At 45.9% G+C, this 13240-nt stretch overlaps 1 protein-coding gene and 1 long non-coding RNA gene across 2 annotated transcripts in view; one reads left to right on the plus strand and one right to left on the minus strand.

Moving 5' to 3' along the window:
• The window catches only part of LOC134011319 (uncharacterized), a 177369-nt gene that overhangs the window by 32194 nt on the left and 131935 nt on the right, over window positions 1–13240 (plus strand). The window lies entirely within an intron of this gene.
• The window catches only part of faf1 (Fas (TNFRSF6) associated factor 1), a 56579-nt gene continuing 50135 nt past the window's right edge, over window positions 6797–13240 (minus strand). The window contains exon 19 of the mRNA XM_062450902.1: window positions 6797–7799. Coding sequence (XP_062306886.1) covers window positions 7716–7799 — 84 coding nt within the window. The 3' untranslated portion in view covers window positions 6797–7715. The remainder of the gene's footprint in view (window positions 7800–13240) is intronic.

The raw sequence follows: 13240 nt of genomic DNA on the forward strand, positions 1-13240 counted from the left end.
ATAAAGTTGAATCTAATTTAAGAAAATAGTTTGATAGTTTGATTTGTCTTCATTCGATTCCCTTTAAACTCGCAAGGTAGGCTACACGTGATTAAACATTATGGCCTAGTTTCCCAGGCCTAGTCCAAGACAAAACACTTTTTTCAATTGCGATCTTCATTTAATTTGTCTCGTACTTTATGACTAAGCTTAACCCATGTCAGGGAAAGTGTTCAGGTTATTTACACGTCCTGAAAATAAAATCACATCTTTGTATTGTCAAGTTAGTACATCCATATGACCTAGAATATATTGGCATAAAGCGTTTTAGCTATATATAACTTGTTTTACTAAACATTAAGTTGAGCTTGGTGCAGCTTTAGAATTTTCTTGAAGCCTAAAAAACTCTCATCCCGTGTCTCTCCATGGTTTCCAATTAAATGCCCTCGCGCAATTAAAAGTGACTGTGGTCACTTAAAAAATTCAACATTCTTTGAACACTTCATTAGACCTATGCATCAAAAAGCGAGGCGATTCTTTCATTTCTTTCAGAAAGGCTACAGAAGACTAGGGTTTTACACCTTTTTAGATGCCAACAAAAGAGAAGCTTGACCCAACATATGTAGCAGCATGTTTCCGCTACCCCTGCACCCTGGTGCGGTATTCTAGCGACCTCGCTCACTGCTGCTGCCCTGCCTCGGCGCGGCTGGACCCGGATTGCCTCCTGGGGTTGCCCGCTGGAATCGCAGAGTGTATGGAACAAGGCGGAGGTTAGAGTAGCAGGTATACAACGAACTGTGTAAACGGCGCTTCAGTTTGGGGAAAAAAACAGTGCGTATTTACACGCTTCAACAGCTCACCAAGTGCTCATTAGGTTGTTAACCTCGGGTTCACACTGGGCCCCGAAGATGACGGAGTCCTCAGCGGACGGCGACATTCCTTTAAACATAGAGAAGAACACCGTAGAACTCATGAAAGAGGCGAAGTATTTATTTGTTACAAGTGAAGTGAAGCTATGCGTAATGTGCAAAAAAAGAAGGCAATAAAATAGAATTTCCCACAGAATGTTATCTCCAAACAGCACTATTTCATCATGAGGATAATAGAATGTTTTGATTTATAGTCTAAATATAAACTACAATCCCTTATATCCATATACAGTATTCATTCTTTTTTGAACGGCTTATTATTTATAAGGCCGTTTATTACTATTAGAATATTAGGCTGCATATTCTATGAGATTCTTGGGTTCCATCAGGCATGGAGATGTCTGCATATAAGCTCACAAAATTGCAAGTGTAGGGTTTAAATTAAGTGCATTATATTCAAGAGGAGAATAATATCAATGAAACACATCCACTCCGCCATGCTTCCGTTTCTCCAGCCAGCGGCTGTCTCCTCATCAAACACTTGAGCTCGAGAGGATCCGTAAGTGCCCCTCCAAACTCACTCCACGAGACCTGCACTCAGTCCTAAACGAGGATAGCCCTGACACGGCATATGAATATTTCAAAGATTTGAAAGACCTCTGCCAAATCCACTGGCTGTCTCTCCCTAAGCTCACACACTCCCTTCTCCATTCATGATCTTGCTCTTTCTCTTTCTAAAGCCGTTTTTCTACCCTCAGGGCAGATTGGCAGAGTTTATCATCTCATTGCTTTACATCGAGTAGGCAACGACCATTCAGTCACAACGTCAGAATAATCCTCGTCTCATATGGCTCTGTGATTTATGCGACCGTGATTCCATCCCCAAATAACAATGATAAGGATAGGCTATTGGCCATCAGATAACTGCCAATTCGATAAGGCAGCCAAATTGTGTAAAGTGAAAGTCTATGTGTGTGTGTGTGTGTGTCCACACACATGCAGCAGCAACCAATTAAAATGCAGGCTCTCGCTCTATCCCTCCACATCTGCCTCTTTACAAACGAACGTCGCAGAACAGAGAGGAGCTGATGAATAGGCGCTCATTGAGATCACAGATGGAGTGTGGGTTTTTGCTAGAAATTTGAGAAACACCATTGTCCCCAATCAAAACTCAATGTGTTTTCCTACAAAGGCTCCGGCTTTGAGCACTGCCGCTTCAATTGGCCTTGTTTTTTAAACTTGAAGTGTTCCGCACAAAGAACGGGCTCCTAAATGTCACAACCGCTTCGATTCCAAGTGTGGGTTTCTCCCACAAGACGGTGCTGAAAAAGAAAAAGAACACAATTATGAAGCAATAATTACTCTGCTTTGCTTTGCGCGCCACTGCTTCCATTGAAAACCCTTTGGCCAGATTAATGCTTTATCCCAGTGGCTGATAATCCGAATACCACAGATTTAAGAACGTTATAAAAAAGCTTTAATATTGATGTAAGGAACATCGCGATAAATAAATTACTGTTCAGTGTCATGTATTTAGCCTACTTAAAAAGAAGGAATCACAAGCAGACTTGTTCCTATACTTCTCATTTATAATTGGAGAGATCTTTGATCGTCTATAGAGCATATTTAAATTTAACAGAAAATTACCACAATACATGAACTATATATCTGACTAGACCAGTAATTATAGAACTTGGTTGTCAGGCTATCAGAACAAAGTGACTCTTGTGAATAGTTTAAACTGTTGGCACAATAGGATAATGCATTCTTGTTGAATGACATAGGCTTCATGTCCATGTTATTTAATTGCACAGCCTATATTTTAATAATTGTCTGTTTGAAAATAAAATTGCAAGTCAGGTTAAAATCTAAAAAATTAAAGGTTCCTAAATGTGCATGCATATGGATACATGCAAAGTATAGGCTACTGCTGACTAAACGAAATACTAGCAGCATGTATTTTATTTGTGACCATTTAGTAAATGGAAGAAACATTTATTGCAGCACAGGGTCAAATCTTTTGCAAGCAAGAAATTAGTGTTCAAATAATAGCCTAAATACAGTCTATGAAGTCATATTTTTCTAAGCATATAATTTCTATGCAAAACAGGAGTGAAACTGTTTGGGCTGGGCTCAGTGGCCTCGATACGAGCCTGCAGGAGAATCGTAAAATGCTGTAATGTAATCAAACACAGGCCTATTACTCGCCACCCAATTAAAATGTGTCAATATTGATGAATTTATTTAAGGACGGCATACTAAAATGAGATCAAATAACTTTAATCAAACAAACAAACTGTGAACGAACGAATAAAGACTGATCTGTTGATTGACTATCCCAATATATATATATTTTTTTACCACAATCAATCGAACATTTTTTTTTACTTTTTCCAATCGACTTATTAATGAAGCACAAGCAATTCTTTTAGGTTATTACGAAAAATCGTGTTATCGAATAATACAAAAATTGACACATTTGCTATTGTTGCGAAAGTGAGTCACCAAAACATCCACCACTGAAAAGAGCGTATAGGCTGACAATTCTTAACAAACCCGTTTTTATATGCTACGCTGTTTAGACCTCGACTATAAATATAAAAGATACCAACAAACAGTTTAGCTAATAATTAATAACCTGACGTTCAAGATCCTGGAGTAATCAAACTTTATCTCGGTTAAATACCTCCTGGAGCCGGATCTGGCTGGGTAATGAGATACTGCTATTATCAGAGTGTAAATGGCGAGGCATGAAGACCGCAGGTGGCTGATCTCAGCCGTGATCACGGGCCTTTGCTAGACTCTGAACACCTCTGCGTAAAACTGCGGCAGGCTGGAGGCTCACACCGGCTATACTTTTCCCCTCACTGTTCAGACTGACGCAAGCATAACTCCTTCCCTTCCGTGAAAAGCACACGCTGGCGCTCACATTTAAAGCTCTCTCACTTTAGGGCGCGCTCGCCAAACCCCGCGCACAAAACCCAGTGCGCGCACCTCCCTCCTCTTATTTAACAAGGCACCCAGAAAGAGATGAGTCCCCCTTTGTGCCCGACAGTTTAAGCTGCATAGATTCTGTTGCTTTGGCGCTCATTGAGTGCCAGCGTCTCTGAGAAAGTAAACTGACGGTGACCCCTCGAGGGTGAGTGCTGTCTGGGATCCTAGAACGCGGAGGATTCCAGAACGCCTCGCGATTGCCGGGGGTTCAAAACCCCCCAACTTCAAAAGAGAGGGGGGCAGATCAGTTGCGTCAGGAATTCTGTTCCCTCAGCAGGGCCCAACATTTCTTGACCCTCGCGGGACTGGTTAAACATTGTAGAGCGCCTCGCCTTTGTCATGCCAGAATCAGGTCACCAGCCTGATGTTGCCACTAGTGAATCTGTGTCGTAGGAAAGTCCTAGAATGATCCCTTTGTCACACAGACAGCCGCTTTCAGAGAACGTGGGATTTAACGAGGCAGAATTTACTTAAGAGGAGGGCGAGAGGACGGCAAGCGGGTGACGGGCCGGGTTATAGGCTACTTTTAGGGCACTCTGCTGATTGAGATGTCTAACATTTGACCAAGATGTCAACACTAGTGTCGACGGTTAGGCCTACTGACATCGAACTGACCTCCCTGAACGGTTATTATTGCCCAGACTGACAGCAGACGGACATAACCGTCTCAGAAATGTTATATCACCCTTTACAGTTAGCCATTTATTAGTTTTAAATTGAGAACACACTTCTAGAGTAGTCTACATTTATTAAGCTTCTTTGGCTCTTAAAGATTGTGTGGAAAACCATGTAGGCCTATACTACACACAGTGAATGACGAATAAACCTGTGCTCCAGAAAGCAAGCACACCTCCTAACTGACAAGTTGGATCAGGTTTAAGAGATACATCATTATATCCAAATGGTATTTCCGACCGCATCGTCGTCAGTAGTTGCAGCTGTACAAAAACATGCCCGAGTACATTAGCGAGAGACTGTGATTGAAACTGTTAGGCCAATATCACACTTCAGAGGACTCGGAAAATGTAGCCTGCCCCGTTCTCTGGGGAACAGGATGATGCACCTGTCTCTTGCTTTAGTGCACACATTTCATGTTCCATTGAATTCCTTACCTTTAACTCGTCTACTCTGAGGGCTCAATGTTACCGGAATACTCCTGAAAAATATCTAGTAGCCATAGCAGTGCTTATTGGCCAATTTATTTCACAACATTAACTGTAGGCCTACATTAATTAAATGACACCGGCACGCTGTACGCTGCAAGGCTTCTTCGCCGACGCAAAAGGAATGTTATTTGGACCAAAAAAAGTAATCTACTCGCATGTTTTCAGTCCCAGCACAGGGCCCCTTTTTTAATCGGTTTCCAAGCTACAGAGTGGTGTTGGACCCGTTGCAAGTACGTGTTTATCTCGGGTTCTATCGTACACTAGTCTACCCGCGTGTCCTGTTGTTCGAGGAAGTGTGTTTGACCTAGCACGTTAACCGTTTTCCTCGCGTGACAACCGAGAACGGCGTGAAGGTTGCCTGCTCCTTCAGGGCTGTTTGGCTTCGGAATGGCATGATAGCCTTTTTGGACACATTCAGATCACTTAATTGGCATCGCTTTCAAATCTGACTTGTGTGTCAATTTGCGAATCCATTACAAGAGCACACAATCTCAACAGAAACGAACACTGAACGACAATCACAAGATCTAGTTGAGTCTTCAGGCCTTTTTTCTCCTATTCTCTATTCTGGTGGAACACTACTAATCCCGGTCGCTGCGACCTGCTGGCATTGGGATGAAGAATCTCTGGCAAGTTGTCGTTTCGGGGTCCACTGGGGTCGCCTCAAACTTTACCTTTCTGTCATCACAACGCTGCCGCAGATGGAGCGATAAGCCGGAGTGATCTCACCGCTGAACTGCAGAGGAAATTATACTTGACGTAGATATAACGCCAGGCGGTGTCAGATTGGGAGATAATACACTCAGGAAAATGTCTTCACTATCACACGTGAGAAAGCCCCTAGCCTAAATTATATTGGTGAAAAAAACGAAGCCTATGCTTAGGCAACCCGTTGAACCTAAAGTATTGAGTTGAATTTGGACCCATGAGTTGATCCTATCTGTTCAATCTCCATTTACCTTGTTTTATACAGGGAGTTCTAGATTATATCAACAGGAAACTAAGGGCTTGCTGTTGAGGGCAATATACTTCTGGTGTTCACATTGACTTCATTGTCAAAAGAAAACACTTAATTCATATCCTCTATACCCCCATAAATTCAAATAACACAGCCAGCTTATCTTCATCCAGATCAAAATAGCCACGCAATCCAGATATGGAAGTACAAATACTCTTACTGTACTTAAATAGATTTTTCTGGTATCAGTAGGCCTACTTTACTTCAACTTTTTACTTTCACTCCTTACATTTTTTTTTTTACACAAATATATCTTTACTTTCTACTTCTTACATTTTCAGTTACTGGTGTTTTTAATCTGTATGTTGTGGCATTATCAAAATTATTTCTCGTCATTGCCAAAAATATTTTCGGTTTTAAATTTACGGTTAAAAAAAATTCTCAATAATTTTTTTTTTTAAAGGTAAAAATAAATAAATAAATTTTCGAAAAAAAATACTTTTCAAAGGTTAATTTTTCCCTTCAAATTAATGACCTGATTCAAATGAAAGGTCATTATCAGGCCTCTGCTTCATAACGACCTGATAAGAATCAGGTGTGTTGGAGCAGAGAAACATCTACAGACCCCAAGGACCAGGATTAAACACCACTGTAGTAAAACATTCGATTGTCACTAGTCAAAATGTCTGATCTCTATGATTCAGGGTTCCTTCAGTTCCACGTGAAGAACATTACTTCTGACATCGAGGCCACAAACTACGAGAACACAATGTCTGTGCATGTATCTTAGAATGTGGGTGTGTTTCAAGAGAATTGCTGAAAGACAGATGCATGTTCATATATATTTTATATAATGTATATCAAACTAAAACTAATACAGCATCAAACTTAAAAAGGATCAAAAAAAAAAAAGAAAAAAAAAAATCTATTGTAGAGAACAGGGCAGATGTGGAGCAGTGGAATTAAAAACCAGGGGGGGGGGGTCATCTCTAGAGGGGGCTGGGGAGGGGGGAGGGGGGGGGAGCATTCATAGGGGCCGAATGCAAGTTCAGATGATGAGATAGTCCAACCTGATCAGATGATGAGATAGTCCAGCCTTCTCCAGAAAAAATGTCACTTTGTGTGTCTGTTGTGTATTTTAGCTCTTATTGAAACACAAAAAGCCAACAGCAGCAGCCCTGGTGGGGGGGCAGGGTGGGGGGGGCGAGGGGGGTCGGGGCGTGGCCGGGCTTTCTAGCCGGAGTCCTGCTCGCTTCATCGTGGTCAAACTGAACGTGTGGAGAGAAAAGCACGATTCGGCAGTTAGGTGGAGGGGTGGAGTAGTGTGTGTGGGGGGGGGGGAGGTGGAATAGTGGGGGTGAAGGGGGGGGGGTCGTGGGGGTTTGGCTGTGTGCTTGTGTAACTGACAGCGCTTTCTTCTCTGTGCTTAACGTGTACACCAGGCACCAGAGAAGCACGTGTGTGTGTGTGTCCGGATGTGTGTGTGTGTCCGGATGTGTGTCCGGATGTGTGTCCGGATGTGTGTGTGTGTCCGGATGTGTGTCCGGATGTGTGTGTGTGTCTATAGTGTCATGTGACGGTGAGAATGTATGCATTTTTTATTTTTTTTAAAGATACAAATGTGTGTGTTGTGTAGACCCAACTGGAACCATGCTAGTTGCGTAGTGTGTCCAGCCAGTTTGTGTGTACGTCAGTTCCATGTCCACCTCCAGGCCACGGTGGCCCAGGCCAGGCCAGGCCAGGCCAGGCCTACTCCTTAGCCTCCAGGAACAGAGTCTCCTGTGGGAAGAGTCTGGCCTCCAGTAGAGAGGAGCCTGGGTCCATCTGAGTGATCTGAGGAGGAGGAGGAAGAGAGACCAAGGTGAAGAGAGAGGGAGGGATTGTTTTAAGGGAGGATGGAGAGAGAGGGGGAGAGAGAGAGACAACAGGGATGGGTAGAGGAGGGGAAGAGAGACAAAGAGGGAGGTAGGGATTATAGAGGAGAGAGAGAGAGAGGGGGGGAGAGAGAGAACAACAAACATATTAGAAAAACATTCAAACGCGAGACGTCAAAGATGACCATTACTACATAAACATCCAGTGCTGGTGTCAGAGGACAGCCTCCTTCATATCTGACATGGACAGTCTCAAGATTGCTAAGAAACCAGGTCATCTCACACCAGTGTGTCCATGTCTCCCTGGTCCAACCAGCCAGACGCACACGGAGTGAGGGAGAACAGAGAGAAAGAACATCTTCTAATTCTCTCCATCTTGGAACCCTTCATCAGCACTGTCAGCCAAGGCGGCTCAATAGGACATCTAGAACATGCTCTGCTGAGAGTGTGTGTGTGTGTGTGTGTGTGTGTTAGCTCGGCTTTGGACTGTGTATTGTTCTAACATCTTGTTTAAACGCCGGGGTAACAGGGCCGGGGGTAAAGGGGCCGTAATCGGAGCGACTAACATTCTCACATTTGTTTTCACAAAGAGCTCCAACCCAAACGACACTGCTGGGGCCCTCTGCATGAGGTCTGCGGTCAAGAAAGAGTGTGTGTGTGTGTGTGTGTGAGAGTGTGTGTGTGTGTGTGTGAGAGAGTGTGTGTTTGAGAGAGAGAGGGAAAGTGCACAAGAGAGTGTGTGTTGAAGTGTGCACATGCATCACATACAACTAACCATCAGTTTGTAATCCTAAAACTTAAGCGCTGCAACCGACAGTGAACGAAAAGCCGGTGCAATATTAAACAAGGCGTATGGATACGCATAGCTGCCACAGTCTTACATTTACAGTCTTCTACAGTTCTTCCTGGTTCAAGTCTGACAACCTTTGGGAACAACACACCTCCTGGCTAGCTGATTGAGTTAACCACCTTGATCTGGTGAGGCTAACATATGTAGCTTAACGTGACCAGCCCAGACTCCAGCCCACACACACCTCTGTCCCCCTGGCTTATGTGAGCTAATCACAGGGGGAGTCGTGTTACATAGGGCCTGGTCTAACACCTGGACAGAAGGCTGGGTCTGTGTGTGGGAGTCTGTGATGTGGAGGCCTGTCCACAGCTTATCTCCTCCACGTCAGATCACCGGGCTGCTAATGAACCTGATGACTTGCTGCTGGCAGGCCTGCAAGGTCAGAGGTCACACAGGAAAGTGAAAGAGCAAGATCAAAAGACACATGTGCCACAAACAAACAAACTAGCTCTGCCTGGACGGTCTCAGGACCAGAGCGGTCAGTGCCCAGAGCGGTCAGTGCCCAGAGCGGTCAGTGCCCAGAGCGGTCAGTGCCCAGAGCGGTCAGTGCCCAGAGCGGTCAGTGCCCAGAGCGGTCAGTGCCCAGAGCGGTCAGTGACCAGAGCGGTCAGTGACAGCAAGCCTGCTCTGTTAAGACCAGGCGGAGCAGAGTGCCATTAGCAACGAGGTCGCTAGCTCGTCCGTGCTGGACTGAGATGCTGACAGGAGGGGGAGGGAGGGGGGGGGGAGGGTGTTGCTGCCTGCAGGTATCAGTAGACCGAGCGCTCTCTCTGGGGAGGGACATGTCACACCAACCCTGTCACACCACCCTGCCTCTCCACCCTGCCTCTCCACCCTGCCTCTCCACCCTGCCTCTCCACCCTGCCTCTCCACCCTGCCTCTCCACCCTGCCTCTCCACCCTGCCTCCCTCCTCCTTGTCACAGTAGGCTCTTGACTTCCCAGCATGACCTTGGGCCTGGGGAGGGGGTGTCACACACACACACACACCCACACCCACGCGTCTGTACGGTGGTGTGTGTGCAGGCAGGATGTGGTGCTAACAGATTAGCTCCCCACGGAGCAGGAGTGCGCCTGGCCTCCCACCTCAGAGGCAAATGGCTGTCGGGCTTAATGAACCTGACAGGCTGACAGCACAGAGCAGCATCAGGTCGGAGCAGATGAAGACTCGGGGTGGAGCAGGTGCATGCTGGGAGCGTGGGAGTGATTAAGAGAGAGAGAGAGATGGAGTGAGAGAGAGTGTGTGTGTGTGTTTCTGAATAAAGGTGTGTGTATATCTGCACGTTGACGAGTGGATAAATGTGTGAATGTGCACGTGGAATTAAACCAGCACACGCATGTGTGTGTGAGAGCGTGTGGGAGAGCGTGTGTGTGTGTGAGAGCGTGTGTGAGAGCGTGTGTGAGAGCGTGTGTGAGAGCGTGTGTGTGTGTGAGAGCGTGTGTGAGAGCGTGTGTGTGTGTGAGAGTGTGTGTGAGAGCGTGTGTGAGAGCGTGTGTGTGTGTGTGAGAGCGTGTGTGTGTGTGTGTAGAGCAAGCGCTGGGGAGAAAGAGAGAGCATCTGACTGTCAGAAATAAGGTAGAGAAACAAGATGCCACACTGACACAGGAGAGAAGCACCATCCGTGTTTGTTTACATTGTTATCCAATTAACAGAACATAAGCATGGAGGCATCTGTCAACAAACAAAGCTGTTGTTGTGCCTCCACACTGCAATCCCTGCGCCATATTTCCTCCCAGAGCTGTATACACACACTACAGACACCACACACTAGAGCTACACACACACACACACACACACTACATACACAGAGCTACATTAATAGAGCTAGTATGCAGTATCAATACCAGCATGCTGTGAACTCTGGTCCACTATACAAACTTTTTTTCTCTCCACTTTTTCAGCATTTTGTTGCATACAGAACCTAATTTTAAATTAATGAAACACACACATTATATATATATATATATATAATATATATATATATATATATATATATGTGGACTGCCTTACATTAGCACGTCAACGTAATCTACTGCATTACATAAAACGATTTAGGGAGCTACATTGACTAGCATGATAGCACTAGAAGCAACAACTAGATAAATATATACATGTTTCCTTGTGTGTGTTGGTTTCTTTAAGGTTTGCATCCAGTAGTACGTGTGCGTAGGGAGTCAGGTGGCTGAGCGGTTAGGGAATCGGGCTAGTAAATCTGAAGGTTGCCAGTTCGATTCCCGGCTGAGCCAAATGACGTAGTGTCCTTGGGCAAGGCACTTCACCCTACTTGCCTCGGGGGAATGTCCCTGTACTTACTGTAAGTCGCTCTGGATAAGAGCGTCTGCTAAATGACTAAATGTAAATGTGTGCGTCAGGAAAGAGGCGGTCTGGAGAGGTTTGGATAAGGGCTCCTGACAGACTGCTTCATGACTGAAGCACAACGTGTTAACTCACGTCAACACAACATCAGCTCTGGGCGTGGAATCATACTTAACATAACATCATTAACACGTTACTGCCAAGTTCAAATAAATACCAGAATGGCTAATCACTTCATCTCTCACACACACACACACACACACACCATCGGCCTGAATGAAACACCGCTAACATGAGCGACGACAGAGCAAAATAAACAAGCGCAGGCCTCAAGATGTCCGCCTCCAACGATAATCACGCAGCTGAAAAAACGCATTTTTAATGAGGACATTTAGGTCCTCCTGTGTTAATTAAAACCAAATAGCTTGTCGGTTTTTTCTTATTTTTTTATAAGTAGTGTTGTCAAGTGTTTATTTGGCCAATTACAAAAGCAGTGGGAGGTCATTATCTGGTGCCAGGAACGATGACAACACGTAGGGACCAGGCTGTGAAGAGACCACTTCAAAGAAGCCACGCCACATGGGAGGGAGAGGGATGGAGGGAGGGAGGGGGAGGGAGGGAGAGAGATGGGGAGGGAGGGAGGGGGAGGGAGGGAGGGGGAGGGAGGGAGAGAGAGGCAGAGGGAGGGAGAGGGAGGCAGAGAGATGGAGAGAGGCAGGGAGGGGAAGGGAGAGAGAGGCAGAGAGGGAGGGAGGGAGATGGAGGCAGAGGGAGGGAGGGAGAGGGGCCAGGAGAGGAAAGAGAGAGGGAAAGAGATGGGGGAGTATCATTCTCTAAAGGCAGATAAAGAAGCTAGGTACAATAACACACTAACACCTCTTCCTGTACAGTTGGTTGGTTGACACACCTGAGTTTGCCCCAGTGTAATAGATGTAATGTCTGTAGCGGTCAGACATAGGGGTCATTCTATAGCTCTGCTTGTTTTCGTACCCTCCATAGTTTTGTCTAAAGCAGTCAGGCTTTTCAAAGACCTTCGTATTGAGGAAGCTGGGAGACAGATTAACGAACGCTCGCACCAGGAACGCAAAGTAGCCTACAGTATCACCAGCATGATAATATCCTGTGTTGAGTCTCTCTCTCACACACACACACACACACACACACACCAGCTGTGTGAATTATGGAACTGATGCCAAAGATGACAAAAGTCCTGAACCAAAAACGCTAACTGGATCCTTTTTGCCAAATCGAGTCTGAGTCCTCTTCCTCGTCCGACCTCAGATCCACGCCGGCCCCCTCGCCCCCCTCGCCCGTGTGACGGCCACACGGCAAACACGCTGCGCCCGTGTGCGTTATAGAGAGTTCTACGGTGGAGCGAGGTGGAGGGCGGAAAGGAGAGTTTCAACAGTTGTGGCTTTATAACAATGCAATAGTGCTGCATGGTGTAATCCCAGCACAGCAACAGTGGAGGCGCCTGGAGTGGAGAGACGGAGGGCTCCTTCTCCTCCTCCCAGTTTAATTAGAGAGGATAGCGCTGGGATTAGGCTGGGCACCGCTCAGTCACACACACGCTGGCACACTGACGCTTCTCCCAGGCTGTTTACACGCCTCTCTCCTGTCAGGAGCTTCCTCTCTCTCTCTCTCTCTCTCTCTCCATCCATCCTTCGCTATATCTTTCTACCCTCTCTGCAATCCTAAATATCCCACTTAGTCCTCAGTTACAGCAACTTTCTCTCCTTGGTTCCCTCATCTCCTCCCCCCCCCCCCCCCCCCCCCTCGACCCTCAACGCCCCCAACAGACTGTGTTTGAGACTGGAGACACATTTCTATCTTTGTCTCCAGCACTTGTTTACTCTGTGAGCTTAGAGAGAGAAAAACTGTGAATCCTTCAAGTGACAAAGTTGTCAAAGGGGCATGTGTCTGCATGAAAATATATTTGTGAATGTGTGTCGAGAGTAAAAAAGTGTACATTTGCTCGTCTGTTTGGGTGTGAATGTGTGTGTGGGTGTGAGTTACACAGAGAGGTGTTTGTGCCCTCGCATTCCCCCTGGACTAGTGTGGCATGCTGCCTAGGCAGGCCTGCACACACACACACACACTCACACTCTTGATTAATGGAAATCCCAGCGTTGTTTCCAGGAGTCTAATGAGGCAGGTAGTGAACAGTGCTCATTAGCTCCCTGGCTCTGAGCGGAGACAGGAGATGTAACGACAGGGGCCAGAACGCTGGAGCGA

This window comes from Osmerus eperlanus, chromosome 24 (genome assembly GCF_963692335.1).
Source record: "Osmerus eperlanus chromosome 24, fOsmEpe2.1, whole genome shotgun sequence".
NCBI lineage: Eukaryota > Metazoa > Chordata > Actinopteri > Osmeriformes > Osmeridae > Osmerus > Osmerus eperlanus.